General features: G+C 45.1%; 1 protein-coding gene across 1 annotated transcript in view; it reads right to left on the bottom strand.

Moving 5' to 3' along the window:
• Positions 1–17006, bottom strand: part of LOC117420083 (NUAK family SNF1-like kinase 1) — a 33303-nt gene extending 16297 nt beyond the window's left edge. The window contains exons 1-2 of the mRNA XM_058985530.1: positions 15920–17006; positions 516–636 (exon numbers count right to left, since the gene is read on the bottom strand). Coding sequence (XP_058841513.1) covers positions 516–636; positions 15920–16198 — 400 coding nt within the window. The 5' untranslated portion in view covers positions 16199–17006. The remainder of the gene's footprint in view (positions 1–515; positions 637–15919) is intronic.
• Positions 17007–18992: the final 1986 nt, after the last annotated feature.

The following is an 18992-nucleotide window of genomic DNA, read 5'->3' as shown; positions in this document are numbered from 1 at the left end:
TAAACCACTAGCTTGTCAACACCCAGTGCTGTGGTCCCAGGGGCCCGGTGAGCATGGAGCCAGGCTGGAGCTATCGACTCTGAAGCCAGGAACACCCCACACCTCGACATCCCAGTGTGTTGACATTCCTTCCACTGGTGTCTTGGAGTTCAAAAGCACTTTTAAAACCAACCCCCCCCCTACTCCTGGACTCAGATTCCAGCTCTATCTAACAGCAGCTTCACTGCCTGCCAGAGCTATATTTAGAACATTGTACTCTCCTAGACAGCTAGGAAGCAGAGAGGCATAGGGCATAAACACAGAAAATACTGGGAGAGATAGACAGATGGGTTTGAAGAGACAGAGAGGGAGGGTTAGGGTTAGGGTTAGACAGAGAGGGAGGGTTAGGGTTAGGGTTAGGGTTAGGGTTAGGGTTAGGGTTAGACAGAGAGGGAGGGTTAGGGTTAGACAGGGAGGGAGGGAGGTGGGTGAAAGCACAGCTAGCCCTGTTCTGGGTCTCTTGTTTGCAGCGTTACCTTCGTAGATGCTGATGATGTGCGGGTGCCGCAGCGAGGACATGATCTCAATCTCCCTCCTGATGTGCACCATGTCCTGCTCGTCCTTGATTTTGTCCTTCCGAATCAACTTGATTGCCACCTGGAAGCACACAGAGCGCAGAGAGGCGGTTATACTGTGCATTTACCATAGGTTACCCTGGTTTGCCATGTTTATTAATATGCTTTACCACACCTTAGTATTCTTTACAATGTTTTCCTACGCTTTACCATTCTTTCACTATGCTTTATTACACTTTGCTGTGCTTTTATTAGAGTAAACGTTTATAAGGATTCCCATATTTTGAGTGCGGGGTGGGGACTCCAACAGGCATAGCTGGAACTGGGATGTTCATAATATAAAAACCCTCTCGCTGCTGCAGGCCAGGACTCACAGACAACCCAAGACATTTAAATCAATCCCATCAATGGTGGTTAATATTGCATGATCCTTCATGCAGCGGCAGAGGAATCCTTTCCTGCTGGATTGGTTTCATTGACCTGTCGTGAGCAAATGATCTAAATGCTGCTGTTTTCTGTCACTAACACAGGCCTGCCACGATTATGAAGACAGCATCTCAAACCGTGCTTGGGAGTCTCTGTATGGTGTATTTCTGTCTTCAACAAAATATGTAAAATTGCAAGGAGGGTGATGTTTAGACTATTTACACTGTGACAATATTCTGATGAAATGAATAGTTGTTGTATTTTCAGTTCCGTCATTCATTTCTATTTTGTGCTACTCGTCCAGTTAGACTCACTTCTGAGCTCCTTTCAATTAGACTTGTGACCCGCTTCTGAGCTCCTTTCAGTCAGACTTGTGACCCGCTTCTGAGCTCCTTTCAGTTAGACTTGTGACCCGCTTCTGAGCTCCTTTCAGTTAGACTTGTGACCCGCTTCTGATCTCCTTTCAGTTAGACTTGTGACCTGCTTCTGAGCTCCTTTCAATTAGACTTGTGACCCGCTTCTGAGCTCCTTTCAGTTAGACTTGTGACCCGCTTCTGAGCTCCTTTCAATTAGACTTGTGACCCGCTTCTGAGCTCCTTTCAATTAGACTTGTGACCCGCTTCTGATCTCCTTTCAGTTAGACTTGTGACCCGCTTCTGAGCTCCTTTCAATTAGACTTGTGACCCGCTTCTGAGCTCCTTTCAATTAGACTTGTGACCCGCTTCTGATCTCCTTTCAGTTAGACTTGTGACCCGCTTCTGATCTCCTTTCAGTTAGACTTGTGACCCGCTTCTGATCTCCTTTCAGTTAGACTTGTGACCCGCTTCTGAGCTCCTTTCAATTAGACTTGTGACCCGCTTCTGATCTCCTTTCAGTTAGACTTGTGACCCGCTTCTGAGCTCCTTTCAATTAGACTTGTGACCCGCTTCTGATCTCCTTTCAGTTAGACTAGTGACCCGCTTCTGAGCTCCTTTGAACAAAGTGATCTCTCCTCAGTCCGTATGTTGAGGTAGAGGCCACTACAAAGACTGGTTATATCTTTCCTCACAAGCCACACACAGCCTTTTCTAGTGTTACTCAAATGAAATCATTGTGGGAAGAGATCAGTGCTTCAGCTTCCATTGTATTCAACAAGTTTATGAGAAATGATCTCACTCGGTATCCACACACATGGGAGAAGGGGTGTTCTGTTTCTAGGCCCAGCATTAAGTGTGTGTGTGTGTGTTTTCTTTATAAGCGTAGCTAGCTGCTTTTTATTTATTTATTTTTCCTCAGTAAATGGTTTCCCTCTGTGAGTACACATTGTTTGATCCGGTCAATAAACACATGTAGGATTTTTTCACCATGGTAAGATCTAACGGTAAGTGAGAACTGGAGACCCCTGCAAGCTCTGATACGGTGAGAACTGGAGTCCCCTGCAAGCTCTGATACGGTAAGTGAGAACTGGAGACCCCTGCAAGCTCCGATACGGTGAGAACTGGAGTCCCCTGCAAGCTCTGATCACTCTGTGCTGCATTCCTGTGGAAATGACCCCCACGAGGTCATCAGCGAGAGGAACCATCGAGGAAAGGGGGGCGGAAAGAAAGCACCGCACCCTTCAATCGCTTCCTGTCATCACGACAACCTTGCCCACACCCGAAATGATGACAGAAATCCCTCGAATAAAGTTGCTGTACAGTACAGTACAAAAACAGCAGCTTCAGGAACCACGCAACTTGAATATCTGGTTAAACCCCCCTAAGAAACTCTGCAGATCCTCTGCTCCATCATTACAATATGCCACTGAGGAGGTATTTCTGGAACCACACATGCATCACCCTGCATACAGTTTAAAAAATATCACATCTGAAGTATTTCCTATAACAAGTTATGAGTGCAACAAAACAGTTAACCTTTAAAAAAAAAAAAAAAAAATTCCCCCTGAGAAACAATGGACATCGCAGACAAACATTTAAACATCCTTGGTATTTATTTGCTGGTGCAGCAGCAGGCGCAAGCAATATGAATGACGGACAATGCATCAGGGGTGTGAATACAGATAAAGGCTATCGGTTTAATATAATGGAAAGTGCTTGAGTCAACTCTCATGCATTTTAGAGAGAGAGCTGTGAGATGAGAGACTGAGGTGGGGTGAGAGTTGATAGTAAAGGGCAGAGATCAATAAATGGCTCTCAAAGCTGGCAGGCTACTTGCACTCCCTTCACAATGGGTCCTGGGGTGTGTGTCCCCACCTCCCCCCCCCCCCCCTCCCCCCCCACACACACATACTCTGGTTACCAGCCCTCACTGAGGATCACCATAGGTCGCCTCGTCGCCATAGCAACAAGGCCATGCGTACAACAGCTGGGTGGCGTTCTAACCAATTATCGGAGAGGAGAGAGGAGAGATGGAGCTCCCTTTGTCATTATTGCTGGGCTGGAGTGTTTGATTCTCAGGGGGGCACTATCGCTGAAGGACTCATCTGCTAAATGAAGCAGTTTCACACTTCAGCAGCACATGCGTATTGAAAAAGAATCAGTACCTTCAGTGCCACTGGTGTCATTTTCAGTCCCTACCCATGCATTATGTATTGATCTGTATTGATTTTCTTTGTATTATTACTATTATCATTGATGGAAATTGTCATTTGATATTTTGACCTACAGATGGAGTGACAGTACCATGGGGTGATACTGAATCACTACCAGCATGCCTTTGTCACAGGAGCACAGTGCAGTATTATTTTCAGATCCATTGTGATGTCATCACTCGCAGTACTGTGATTCGCTCATGGTTTTTCTGAGGTTATTCCAGAGTCATTATTTATGTAATTTGGTAGCCAAGAAAAAAAATATATAATCAATAAAAACTAATTTGGAATATCTTAATAAGGGACTTATTTATCATTAGCACCTTTTTACAACTAGAAGATATGGAAAGGCACTTTGGAGAAACGGCTTTGCCTGCACTGATGAAAACTCAAGTGGTACAGAGGGAAGCAGACAGGTCTAAACCTGCCTTCCTCCACGCTGCCTGAAATCACTGCAGGCTGATCAGAGAGAGATACTGTCCCTGCTGTGTCTACAGACCAGGGTGTGTCAGGGGTCCATTCAGCTTTCAATACACCCACTGACTCTCAGACACTACAATACTGAATGCGCTGGCTCTCAGATCCACAGTACTGAGTTCTCTATACTGTACTGTATTGAATGTGCTGGCTCTCAGATCCACAGTACTGAGTTCTCTATACTGTACTGTATTGAATGAGCTGGCTCTCAGATCCACAGTACTGAGTTCTCTATACTGTACAGTATTGAATGTGCTGGCTCTCAGATCCACAGTACTGAGTTATCTATACTGTACTGTATTGAATGAGCTGGCTCTCAGATCCACAGTACTGAGTTCTCTATACTGTACTGTATTGAATGTTGTAGCTCTCAGATGCTAGAAATGCTCCCCTGGCACTTCTTCCCTTGCCTCCAGTTCCCCTGTCTCTGTGGATTGGTTTCGGATTAATATCTTTGTAGTCTCAGATGCAAACACCCAAACTTGCCAACCCCAAAGTCCTCAACCCTAACCTTCAGCCCTGGGTAAAACACTGGAACCCTTAACTGGCATCAGGTGTAGGAGCACAAGGCACCGTAGTGCTGCTGCTGCAGGCTTGTTTGATCTCCCCACTTACTGCTATACCAGCTCACTTCATTACAATCCCTCAACTTCTGAAGCTATTGGGCAAACAATGAGTCTATTCAATGGATCTAAACAGCGGTGAAGCTCAACACCACTGCCCTTTGTGAAAGCCATCACTAACAGCGCCTCAGAGTCTTCTTAGTGTGATTACTCATTGCTTGGACTGTAGAACTCCATGTGCTTTTCTATTAGACATGCTGCCTGGGTCAATGTTTTTAAATAAAGATTAAAAACTTTTATAGTTTAGCCTTTTAACCTGACTTACAAACTTCATTGTTTTTTTTAATCTATTTTTATTTGCTTATTTTGATTCATTTCTTGTTTTCTTCAATTGTTTATTTTTTTATTGTTGTTATTATTGATTTTATTATAATTATTTGCTGTTAGTTTGTAAGTTTTACTCCTTGTTGATACTGCATACTTTTGTTCTGTTTGAGATACTTTGCTATGAAAGGCGCTATATAAATAAAACAAATGGGAATCAATGAAATTATAATAAGATCCAAAATGGAAAATTACCTATATGGCAACAGTATCCTGGGAGACAGTCAGCATGGTTTTAACTAACCTGCTTGATTTTTTTGAGGATGCAACATCAACAATGGATAATTGCAAAGCATACAACATGGTTTATTTAGATTTCCAGAAAGCTTTTGACAAAGTCCCGCATTAAAGATGAATTCTCAAACTGAAAACTGAACGCAGTAGGGATTCAAGGAAATGCATGCACATGGATTAGGGAGTGGTTAACATGTAGAAAACAGAAAGTACTGATTAGAGGAGAAACCTCAAAATGGAGCGAGGTAACCAGTGGTGTACCACAGGGATCAGTATTAGGTCCTCTGCTATTCCTAATCTACATGAATGATTTAGATTCTGGTAAAGTAAGCAAACTTGTTAAATTTGCAGACGACACAAAAAAGAGGAGTGGCAAACACTGTTGCAGCAGCAAAGGTCATTCAAAATGATCTAGACAGCATTCAGAACACATGGCAAATTACATTTAACAGAGAAAAGTGTAAGGTACTGCACACAGGCAATGAAAATGTGTATTATAAATACCATATGGGAGACACCGAAATTGAAGAAGGAATCTATGAAAAAGAGTTTATGTTGACTCAGAAATGTCTTCATCTAGACAATGTTGGGAAGCTATATAAAAGGCTAACAAGATGCTCAGATATATAGTAAAAAGTGTTGAATTTAAATCAAGGGAAGTAATGTTAAAACTTTACAATGCATTAGTAAGACCTCATCTAGAATATTGTGTTCAGTTCTGGTCACCTCGTTACAAAAAGAATATTGCTGCTCTAGAAACAGTGCATAGAAGAGCAACCAGAATTATCCCGGGTTTAAAAGGCATGTCGTATGCAGACAGGCTAAAATAATTGAATCTATTCAGTCTTGAACAAAGAAGACTACAAGGTGATCTGATTCAAGCATTCAAAATTCTAAAAGGTATAGACAATGTCGACCCAGGGAACTTTTTTGACCTGAAGAAAGAAACAAGGACTAGGGGTCACAAATGGAGATTAGATAAAGGGGCATTCAAAACAGAAAATAGGAGGCACTTTTTTACACAGAGAATTGTGGGAGTCTGGAACCATCTCCCCAGTAATGTTGTTGAAGCCGACACCCTGGGATCCTTCAAGAAGCTGCTTGATGAGATTCTGGGATCAATAAGCTGCTAACAACCAAACAAGTAACCTTTCTTATGTTGTTATGTAACAGGAAAGTGCCAGAGTTGGCCTCAGTGTTAATATTAAAATGCTGACAGTGTTTAGGTCCTCTGCCATTCCAGTCACATTGACCACAATGCTTTTAAATAAAGGAGCTGAGCCAAACCGACTCCTACAGAAGGGACGTCTGTTAACACGCCACACGCTTCAGGCACACAGAACCACTCTGCCTGCCGCTCTCCAGTTTCCTGGGATCCCAGTAAGGGGTGTCCCCGTAGGTCAGTGCTGTAATTGGTTCAAGAATGACTGTTCTGTCTGTTCCCAAAGTAATCCCTGCTCACTTACCATTTAAAAAGAGAACTGCAATGTTTTCAGTTCTAATTTGCTTGAATCAGCACAGAGCTAGACTAAATGTCCTCTATAAACATCTCAGAACAAATGAAGTCTTTGTAAGATTTTCAGATAGAATACGTGTGCGTTGCTGTGTTGGGCGTGCTTTGCCTCCGATGGCACTCTGAGAAGGGCTGTTCTGCCCGTACACAGTATGGGCTGCTTGTTGCAGACAAATACACTGAATAAAAACAGGTAAACAATGCTTTTAAAAAAGCAGCAGACGGATATTTTGAATGCTTCGAATGCTAAGAATGTGTGGACTCCCCTCACAGGTCAAGCAGCTGTGCATAGCTGCTATTTTTATCGAGCAATTATTTCCTGCCATGCTTGTAGGCTAGAACAATGTCACAGCACTGGAGGTGGGGGGTTGGACCGAGCTGCCCCCTGCAGAGTGAGGGAGGGGGGGTACTTCAGTCACTTTCCTGGAGCTAGATCAGGATCCCAGTCTCTGGGGAGGAGCACTGCAGACAGGCACTTTCATATTACAGTACTTCTTGTTACACTTTCAGCCTCACTGTATAAACACTTGTTTGGGTTTTAGTCAGCACATTCCTCTCTTGAGCGAGTGCAGACTGGCTGCTCTGTCTGGTAAGTGTTGAGCTGGACTGCAGCTTGTTGTCCCGCCTGCAGCTGGAGCACTTCCTGCCCACGCTGTCTAAGAAGAGGACGCCCTGCCCAGCAGATCCCTGCAGCCCCCAGTCTCCCTGATATCCAGCAGATGGAACAGCATTGGTTTTCTTCTCTTTCAACATTCTGTGTGGGTGTTGGAGTGGGCTGATAGGGGGATCTGTATTTTGTCTGAAACATTAAATCCTTGCAGATATTCCAGAGCAAACAGATATATGTATTCTTCTTGTCATTTGGATTCACTTGGTATAACTTTCTGTTTCATTCATCACATCCTGGTGGCAGATCTAACCTCCAACTACATCTGGTACACCCGAGTGTAACCATTAACCTGTCCCTCTGAAAGCCTCTTCCATCCGCTAGGGAAGAGGTTAACGGTTACACTCTGGTGTACCAGTTGTGCTTTGAGGTTCGTCACCATTCTCAGAGCTCTATTGAGGGTGCTTTAAACGTTCTGAGATTTAGAAAGCTATAAGGATATGATGACCGAAACAGAAAATGATACCAAGTGAATCCAGACAGCTGCCCATTCAGATTCCCTTCAAAGAAGAATATGGGTGAATAAGATGAAATCGCTGATAATAAACTTTGAAAAGTCTCCATTTCCTGATTAATGGCCGGGGTTCTTCTTGAGGCAGGTGACAGACAGACACTGCAGGGAGGAGGGTCTCAGTCCTGTATTTGCTTAAACACTGAACCTTTCTGTCTGCTAGAGAATCCCAACGGAGGAACTTCAGGAGACTATTATCACGTCACAAACAAGCACTTCTAAAGGATATTAACTTTCTCTCACGGCTTCATTTCCTGCTGGAGACGCTCTTTCATGTGCCATTCCCCATTCATGATGCCTCTGTCATCAGGACCTTTTCATTGTTAATCCCCACGTAGCCTAACTCTCCCTCACTCTGTCCCAGTTCAGAAATGCAACAGCAGTTCAAAAGTGTACTTGCTAGACGTCTCGAAATTATTTCACAGCCTTTTCATTAGTCAGCTCACTGTTTTACTGTGTGGTTGAAATGTCTCTTTTTGCGTCACACAGTTATTCCTCACTCAAGAGGGTGAAGTAGAAGTAGGCTGTGAAGTAAGTATAATAGCCTTCCTGCATTTCACCAGTGCAGAGCAGAGGGAGGATGTTAAATATATAGCTTTCAATGGATCAGAGAAACTCATCTTTTAAAAAAACATCAGTAGTGGTGCTGCTATAAAAAATAAAGTTTGGTGTGGGATTCAAATCTCTAAAGGGTGGCCGTAGACTCGAATAGAACTGTCCATTTACCAGAACATAAACACCAACGAGGTGTCTGTCTCTGTCTCACCCCTGCACAGCAAGCTGGTTAGTGAAGAGTGTTCTGCAGTTCAGTGTTTTTACTAACAAGAGCAGGGTGAAAGTGAAAGAGCCGGACGAGAGTGAAACACTGCATCAGATTACTGCCGTGCCAGAACCCTCCGAAACATTCTCAGGGCTGATCTGTTTCAAAGCAAGCAAGAACAGAAATCAATATATCCCTGTGTGGGGCAGCTTGCTCTACTGAGCTCTGAATGAAATAGTTAAACCAGAGCAAGGGACTGCATGCATGCTTCGAATTCTGTACTGGCTACTGAGAAGCTAATCATTAACTGTCTGGCCTGCTTTAGAAATAATATAGCATGAGGCTGGTGCTGCTGCTTAATGGACTGCAACGTTGCTGAGGCTGGATTTATGAGGAGCGGATATGGATTACAGATACAGCTCTCTGTATCGCAGGAATCTGTTACCTGGGGAATGGCGAGGGAATGGGAGAGACAGGAGCCCTGCGAGATCGATACGCTCAGTGTTAAAGCACGCTCCGTCTGCACACTTTTGCAGAAGTTATATGATGTGAAAGGAAAATATCTCTGTCTAAAATGATTTGCCGACATTATTAGTTATTCTGTGCAGTTTGGTTTGCCCTGTCTCTTAAGAAAACCCAGGCGGTGGTATTATTTGCAAAGGAAAGTCTGACTCTTTCATTTATTGCAGTTTTACCCAGCAGTTTGCACGTATCTTACTGAGGTCTACAGAGAAGTCTAGTAAAACACTAAGCATGGTAAAGTACAGGCAAGTGTTGTAATGATTTGGCATCTCAGCCCATTGAACTGAATGGAAAGGCAAAGGCTGGATGTGAACCACAAACCATACAATTAAAAGAAGAATGGCTTACCATTCAACTAAAGAGCAAGCTGTGTAGTCAGGAGGTAAGTACGGGTCTTATGCTGATGTCAGTATTATTAGCTCATCAGCCCCTAGAAGGAAATCCATTACAGTGTGGTGAGGCAGGGAACAAACCATGGCAAAGGCTGACTATCTTTTCATTACTGCATACAGCAGGGCTTTCAATTTAAAAGTCCACAGGCGGTTTCTCCTAATTAACTGCAGTACATTGCCAATACAGATTGCCCAAATAAAACTGCCATTTCATGCCAGTAATAGAGGACTTTTAGAGTTTGAATGAAACCCACATAATATTTTTTTAAGGTCAACACTGTATACCCCGGTATTAAACAATATGACAAATGTTTGTAATTTTATCCATGAGAACACAACTGAACCCAGCTTAGACTCTTTGAACACTCCATTCTTGCGGCTGGGCTGAACCAATGCCTAGCATGCAGCTCCCTGCTCTCCCCCTCTCCTCCATATGGTTGTGTTTGCTCTGTGTCAAGTATGCTAACAAAAGCAGCCAGAATGATAATTAAGGAAACATGTGTGCGTGCATACGTGCCTACGTGTGTGAGTGCAGTGTGTGTGTGTGTGCGTGCGTGTGTGTGTGCGGGTGTGTGCATGTGTGTGAGTGCAGTGTGCGTGCGTACAGGGTGCCTCTCTACAGGCATGCAGGGCTAGTCTGGCCTCTGAATTATATACTTCATATACAGCTGCAATTAGACTGAGAGAGGCAGGGATTGCACTAACATGAGCCTATTACTGAGCTGTCTCTACACAGTCTGGAGGAGCCCCTAATAGACTGCGCTGGTCATTACTCTCTGTGTGTGATTGGGATTCATCAGGGTTAATGTGCGTGTGAGTGTTCTACTGCTGTAGTAGGGAGCACTGGTGTATATGTTTGTGAGCAGGGAGGTCATTCTATAGCTTTTGCACTTGGCTCACCTTATCAAAACACATCAATACATAACAGGGTAATGACTGAGTGTTTAACAGGATCGGGGCTCAAAAAAGAATTCCATGCATTTTCCACACCATGCAGATCCATTCTCTATGTAGGTCTCAAATATGCAGTTTTTGTCATGTTTTAAAATGACAATACATATTTGTGATAGCGTGTGTTTCTTTAAAAAGCACGCAACAGGGAAGACTAATTTTAGAAATAGTTTTGTTAGCTACACACACACTTCCTGCATATCTGTGCCGAGCTTTTCTAGAAAGATGACCCAACAGTGCCTCTCATATTAAATAGGTGTCTTTATAAGGCAAAGGGATCTGGCTGTAGTCCCAGAGTGATGCTGCTGTTAGTGAACGCAGTCCTGAGAGTAACTGTTACTGTAAACACTGCTGAGCAGAGGAGCACACTGACCAAACACAGCTAACCAAACACAGGGACCCCTCCCCACTCCCCTCCATGAACACACACACACTGCTCGACTCCATTCCATCACAGCCCACTTCCCTCCATGAACACACACACACTGCTCCCGTCCATTCTATTACAGCCTGCTCCCTTCCATGAACACACACACTCTGCTCCCGTCCATTCTATTATAGCCCACTCCCTTCCATGAACACACACACTCTGCTCCACTCCGTTCCAACACAGCCCGCTCCGCTCCTGCTCTAGCTGCCCCTAGGCTCAGCTGTAGAGGAGCCTCGGGTGTGATGAATGAAGCTCACTAGGCTCAGCTGTAGAGGAGCCTCGTGTGTGATGAATGAAGCTCACTAGGCTCAGCTGTAGAGGAGCCTCGGGTGTGATGAATGAAGCTCACTAGGCTCAGCTGTAGAGGAGCCTCGGGTGTGATGAATGAAGCTCACTAGGCTCAGCTGTAGAGGAGCCTCGTGTGTGATGAATGAAGCTCACTAGGCTCAGCTGTAGAGGAGCCTCGGGTGTGATGAATGAAGCTCACTAGGCTCAGCTGTAGAGGAGCCTCGGGTGTGATGAATGAAGCTCACTAGGCCCAGCTGTAGAGGAGCCTCGGGTGTGATGAATGAAGCTCACTAGGCCCAGCTGTAGAGGAGCCTCGGGTGTGATGAATGAAGCTCACTAGGCTCAGCTGTAGAGGAGCCTCGGGTGTGATGAATGAAGCTCACAAGGCCCAGCTGTAGAGGAGCCTCGGGTGTGATGAATGACGCTCACTAGGCTCAGCTGTAGAGGAGCCTCGGGTGTGATGAATGAAGCTCACAAGGCCCAGCTGTAGAGGAGCCTCGGGTGTGATGAATGAAGCTCACAAGGCCCAGCTGTAGAGGAGCCTCGGGTGTGATGAATGAAGCTCACTAGGCTCAGCTGTAGAGGAGCCTCGGGTGTGATGAATGAAGCTCACTAGGCTCAGCTGTAGAGGAGCCTCGGGTGTGATGAATGAAGCTCACTAGGCTCAGCTGTAGAGGAGCCTCGTGTGTGATGAATGAAGCTCATTAGGCTCAGCTGTAGAGGAGCCTCGGGTGTGATGAATGAAGCTCACAAGGCCCAGCTGTAGAGGAGCCTCGGGTGTGATGAATGAAGCTCACTAGACTCAGCTGTAGAGGAGCCTCGTGTGTGATGAATGAAGCTCATTAGGCTCAGCTGTAGAGGAGCCTCGGGTGTGATGAATGAAGCTCATTAGGCTCAGCTGTAGAGGAGCCTCGGGTGTGATGAATGAAGCTCACTAGACTCAGCTGTAGAGGAGCCTCGGGTGTGATGAATGAAGCTCATTAGGCTCAGCTGTAGAGGAGCCTCGTGTGTGATGAATGAAGCTCATTAGGCTCAGCTGTAGAGGAGCCTCGGGTGTGATGAATGAAGCTCACTAGTCTCAGCTGTAGAGGAGCCTCGGGTGTGATGAATGACGCTCACTAGGCTCAGCTGTAGAGGAGCCTCGGGTGTGATGAATGACGCTCACTAGGCTCAGCTGTAGAGGAGCCTCGGGTGTGATGAATGAAGCTCACTAGTCTCAGCTGTAGAGGAGCCTCGGGTGTGATGAATGAAGCTCACTAGGTTCAGCTGTAGAGGAGCCTCGGGTGTGGTGAATGAAGCTCACTAGGTTCAGCTGTAGAGGAGCCTCGGGTGTGGTGAATGAAGCTCACTGTAAATCTCGGAGTGGCTCAACAGGCTGTGCACTGCTTGACATGTCTTTGATGTAAAATGAATTTGTTGCAGCTCCGAGTGGATATTAGTGTACTCCACATCACAGGATCAGCAACAGTTACACAATCCAGAACATCCGTGTCAGTCTGTCTTAGAGAGGCCTAGGACTGAATGGCAGGCAGGGGCTGAGGTGCATCCCTTTCTCTCAATTCCAAAATTTTTCATTAAACGTTTGCCTTAAATTGAAAGAGCATTTTACCGCTACAAGTCAAGTCAAGAACAAGCAGTACTCCTGTGTATCACGGTACATGTAATACCTTGACTACAGGGCATGAATAACAATGTAATAGTGGATTCATTACCATTGGTTCTTACATAGTAACTACATGGTAAGTACTGTGTAATTACATGGTCATGGTCTTGGGAACAATATCTTGTTACCTGGTGTAATTCCACGGTAACACCATGGTTCAGGCCATTCTCATGTATTACACTCTTATTCCATCAGAAGTTACCATGTCCGAGCAGAACCCATTGTTAGTTACCCAGTTATTGATGATTTGTTTATTTAGCAGACGCCTTTATCCAAGGCGACTTACAGAGACTAGGGTGTGTAAACTATGCATCAGCTGCAGAGTCACTTACAATTACGTCTCACCCGAAAGACGGAGCACGAGGAGGTTAAGTGACTTGCTCAGGGTCACACAATGAGTCAGGGGCTGAGGTGGGATTTGAACCGGGGACCTTCTGGTTACAAGCCAGTTTCTTTAACCACTGGACCACACAGCCTCCAGCCTCCTTATTACCATGTTATTACATGGTTAGAGTCCTATCTTTGTTGCAAATCTTTTTCACTGAGGGAGTCCAGTCACTAATGTTCTAGGTTGCTCTTAACAACTGCTTACACTTGTTTTGTTTCCCTCAGGCCTCCACCACTGTTAGCCTGAATCCCAATGAGCTAGATGACATCAGCACATTTCATACAGAGTGAGACCTCAGAGAGTCAACCAATCAGAGAGTGAATGAGATCTCTGAGAACCAGTGTCAGTATCGATCAGAGAGCGAATGAGATCTCTGAGAACCAGTGTCAGTATCGATCAGAGAGTGAATGAGATCTCTGAGAACCAGTGTCAGTATCGATCAGAGAGCGAATGAGATCTCTGAGAACCAGTGTCAGTATCGATCAGAGAGTGAATGAGATCTCTGAGAACCAGTGTCAGTATCGATCAGAGAGCAAATGAGATCTCTGAGAACCAGTGTCAGTATCGATCAGAGAGAGAATGAGATCTCTGAGAACCAGTGTCAGTATCGATCAGAGAGCGAATGAGATCTCTGAGAACCAGTGTCAGTATCGATCAGAGAGTGAATGAGATCTCTGAGAACCAGTGTCAGTATCGATCAGAGAGCAAATGAGATCTCTGAGAACCAGTGTCAGTATCGATCAGAGAGCGAATGAGATCTCTGAGAACCAGTCAGTATCGATCAGAGAGCGAATGAGATCTCTGAAATCAGAGCTGCATGTGTCTGGAGACTGAGAACCAGTGTCTGTACCGATCAGAGAGAGGGGAGGAGAGAGAGAGAGAGATGAAGAGAGAAAAATACCTTTCCTGAGCTACCTTCTCCACACACTCACATTAACTACAGAAGCCCAAACAGATTTCATTGCAGCCATTCATCTTTCTCCCATGTGTGTGTTATTGTGGGCATGTTTATAGTGCTTATGGGGTCAAACATAAAAAATAATTTAAAAAGAAAAAAGGTCAATGCAGGACTATTTACTATAGCCCCTTTTAGCACCCATTTTCATTTGTGTGGTGATCCATGCTCCCTATGAAGTTTAGAATAGTATATATTCTTAGTTAGTTAGATAGATAGATAGATAGATAGATAGATAGATAGATAGATAGATAGATAGATAGATAGCGAGATAGATAGATAGATAGATAGATAGATAGATAGATAGATAGATAGATAGATAGATAGACAGACAGACAGGCAGGCTGATTGATGACAGGAGCAGATAAGAAACACTACACAACACACACTAACATCAAAAGCACTAAGACTGATCCATATTACACACCACCTAGTGACCTCAGATGCCCTGCCTTATTTACTGTACAATACCCCCTAGTGGAAACAGGCGGTATTAAAACATATGCTTCCAACAACAAAGACAAAGACTCTAACAGGGCTGCAGCCTCTGAGAACACTGTGGAGTGGAGTTTATGCACTGAATGTGCCAGACAGAAGCTAAAAAAAGACAACGTTTCAAATATAAAAAAATAATCACAGATATTTTCCCAACCAGGATGAGGCACGTGTGAACCCCCAGCCCACTCTCCCTCACTCCCTCCCTCCCTCCCTGGAAGGGGGTTTTCAGAGCAGGGTGAGGCAGTGTGAACCCCCAGCACGCACTCCCTCCCTCCCTGGAAGGGGGTTTTCAGAGCAGGATGAGGCAGTGTGAACCCCCAGCCCGCACTGCCTCCCTCCCTGGAAGGGGGTTTTCATAGCAGGATGAGGCAGTGTGAATCCCCAGCACGCACTGCCTCACTCCCTGGAAGAGGGTTTTCAGAGCAGGGTGAGGTAAACTGTCTCTATTTTTATTCCTGCGCAACATGAGAGTGGCAGGCTGGTGAGTCGGAATATCTCTGTTTGTTCTGGCAGGTTCATATTGAAACAGCGGCCGGGCTCTTCAGAGATGGAAAGTTATCCGTGGCGCCAATGCCAGTCAGCAGCACAGTGGACACTCTGGAGCTTGTGACTGGGGCAGCTGGCACTGCCAACAAGCCCCTTCAGCCTCCTCCAGACCGTGTCTCCAATCACACCAATGAGAGAGGGGCAGTACTACTGGAAGGGGCGCCAGCTCCATGATAAAAAAAAAACATTACCAGGCACACTGCTGCTGTATTTGCACAATTTATAGGTTGTTTTGTTTACAAATATTTACTGCTGGGAGTTCAAAACAGAACCATATCGCACTACAAATACAACGCATCAAAGTTCTGAATGGTTCTTTATAGAACCGTACACAAAATAGCCATCAGTTCCAGCCGTTGTATTTACTGTAGGTAGCAGAATGCCAGTGTAATATAACTGATTAACTATTCCCGCTAGCAATAACGCCTGTCATACAGCCCCATCAACTACCTTGGGACTAGGGGGCTGCAAAGTCTGAAGTCTGAAGAAGAAGAAGAAGAAGAGGAAGAAGAAGAAGAAGAAGAAGAAGAAGAAGAAGAAGAAGAAGAAGAAGATCAAATTGCAGTCCGGCTGTACTATAAATCTCGTAACAGTTAAAGCCGCAGCCCGGTGGATATTCTGTACTCACCACTCTCCCCGAGAACCTCTCGATCCCTTTCTTCACTTTCCCGTACGTGCCCTTGCCCAGCGTCTCCAGCAGATCGTAGCGGTGTTTCAGGTTGTGGTTGTGGTGGTGCTTTTTCACGGGCACCTTCCTGGTCTCCGCGGCGGTCTCTCCCCTGGGAGACGAGGATGCAGGCAGCGGGGGTGACGCTAGGCACTCCTTCTGAACCATCCTCGGTCTATTTAGGGCGAACTCGGCACCAGAACGCGAAAGCAGGCGAGGGGTCATGCAGGTAGCATCCATATCCCGTACACCCCCCAGAAACAATCCGGGCAGCCTTCAGAACTAGGATATTTCTCCCTAAAAAACGAGTGCGAGCATAATTGACTGTGCGATTTTCAGTACAGGGCATTTAAGATTCTTAAAAGAAAGCAGTCATCAGTTTTTGACAACTCAGCTTAATAAAGCAAGATGCATAAGAACTGCCTAAGGTACTCGTTCTGCAAAAAAAAAAGATTACACCTCAGCACTAAACAGCGATCACCTCGGCATGACCACTAGCCACGGCGCCCCGCGTATATACCCTGAAGAGAACCGCACAGCACAGTCATTCAGCGATTACTGCGAACAGTTAGAGACGATCCCCCGCATACCAAGAATATCATTATGATGATGTTTTGTCCCGTTTTCTTTTTTCATGGTGAGGTATCGTTACCCCCAGTCCGCCTGTGTAACGCTATAGTAATAATATAGCTACTGCATTACATGGGACCGGTGTAACAAATTATAAAGAAGAAATCAAAAAATCACTCGCGTCATTGTCTACCGCAAAAGATCCGACTGGCCAGGCGCTCAGTAATACAAGCAAAGCGCTTCATCCCGTCCTGCAGCCCAGCGTGCTGCCTCTGTGTATAATCCGCGCTGATTCGGTGCTCAGGGGTGCGCGGTGTACAGTTACAGGATGGTGAATCACGCTGTCTAATGCCATGATCCTTTTATTTCATTTGCCCTTTTCTTCCTTCTCTCTTCTTTGTGTGAATAAGGAATGCGAGCCGTATGAAGCCGGAGGCGGAGTAACAGACCTGTCTCCCCGCCTCCCTCCCCCTCGTTTTCCCTCTCTGTAACATTCCAGATGTCCTGCCAGATTCTGTACCGAGGGACCAGCAGAGCTGAGCAGAGAGTTTGCAAGAGGCGAGACGCGACCCCTGAACACGTTCTTAGAAAAGGCCGCGGTTCAGAGCGTCCCTGTGTAGTCCCACAGCAGCGGGACAGCTGCTATACAAGTTCACATCATCAGCATTTAGAGCCTAGCCTAGGAATACAGCAGTACAGTTATACAGGCCTTTTCTTTTGTACTGGCCGTTTACCTAAAATGTTCTTATGGTAATGATTTAAGTCTTGTAGTTATTTTTTGTGTGTTTAACTTTTTATAAGTCTGAGTTAAGGTGCGTTGCCTAAGTTCATCCACAGGATGGAGCACAAGGAGGTCAAATGACTTGCTCAGGGTCACACAGTGAATCAGTCAGAGACAGAGGTGGGATTTGAACCAGTGACCGTCAGAGACAGAGGTGGGATTTGAACCAGTGACCGTCAGAGACAGAGGTGGGATTTGAACCAGTGACCGTCAGAGACAGAGGTGGGATTTGAACCAGTGACCGTCAGAGACAGAGGTGGGATTTGAACCAGTGACCGTCAGAGACAGAGGTGGGATTTGAACCAGTGACCGTCAGAGACAGAGGTGGGATTTGAACCAGTGACCGTCAGAGACAGAGGTGGGATTTGAACCAGTGACCGTCAGAGACAGAGGTGGGATTTGAACCAGTGACTTTGTGGTTACAAGCCACTGGACCACACTGCCTCCTTGGCTGTATATTCCTGCTGTAATGCTGGCAATGCAGAGTGGGTGTTCACTAGATGGCACAGACTACATAACATTTAAGGAATGTTTTTTTAAGGACTCTTTTTTTAATGGTGCTAATATACATAGAGTGCTTCTAGGTTAAATAACACTTGAAAATAAGAATGAACTGATAAGCCCTCTTTCAAAGGGTTGTGTTGATGAATGAATCCCTGTGGGCTTTTGAAAACAGGTCCTTGTCATGTTTCCTCACAATCACACCAGCGGTTCTCGGGTCATGCTGAACACCCCCCCCCCCCCCCCCCCCCAGCAGCTGAGTTGATAATATAAGGAAGCTTCTTTACAGGGATCCCAGTCTGAAGCTCTTGCTGTTCCCCTGTGTGTCTGGCTGTAGTCCAGCATGGTGCTGACAGTGCCAGGGTACAGCAGCACTGTGTGGATACAGATCATGTCAATTCCCTTTCACACTTCAGACAGCAGGAAGACTTGCCTTGCTTTATATAATGCATGGGGTTATATTGACGCTGTCATATTGAGCAGTGCTGTATATCATCTATGTTGTCATATTATTTAATATAGAATCTGTTTAATATGCTTTTTTCACATAAACTGTAATCTGTTACCTCATTTGGTTACCTGTCTGAAAAGTGAACCATTACAGCTACACTGCTTACCAGCTATTCCAGCAAAACGTGCTTCTGAAATCACTCATCAGGCTGATTGTGGGGAAGCATGACAGTTTTAACAGGTAAGAAATGAAATATTAGAAACATGCAGAGGAGCCATAGTATTGTAATAGAAAAGCAATAACCTTCAGTGTTGAACTACAGGAGTGACTTTTGAAACAACGGAAGAACATTACTGCCCTCTGGTGGTTAGATTAATTCAACCACTATCAAGGATTGAAGAGACAGGTCTGTGCCCCTTTGCCAAAACCAATGCAAGCCTGACACTGTCCCTACTACATTGTGTCTTCTTGTAAATAACAAATTAGTATTTTCCTTCTGTTTTAAGAAATGTTAGATTCATAATAAAATAAATAACTGTTTACTGGGCATGTAACATACTGGGGTAGACATGACCCTCCAAGAGAGGCTTACAGCAGAATGGAAGTTTTAGCCAATTTGAGCAAGATCTGGGATGACCGGTAACTGAATGTGGCACAGGATGTGTAGAAACACCACTACAAAATGTGACGCGCATTGTGAAAGAGGAACTTGAAAAAGCTTTGCATTCCTT

Source organism: Acipenser ruthenus, chromosome 14 (genome assembly GCF_902713425.1).
Source record: "Acipenser ruthenus chromosome 14, fAciRut3.2 maternal haplotype, whole genome shotgun sequence".
In the NCBI taxonomy this organism is placed as follows: Eukaryota; Metazoa; Chordata; class Actinopteri; order Acipenseriformes; family Acipenseridae; genus Acipenser; species Acipenser ruthenus.
This window is presented reverse-complemented; position numbering and strand designations above follow the sequence as displayed.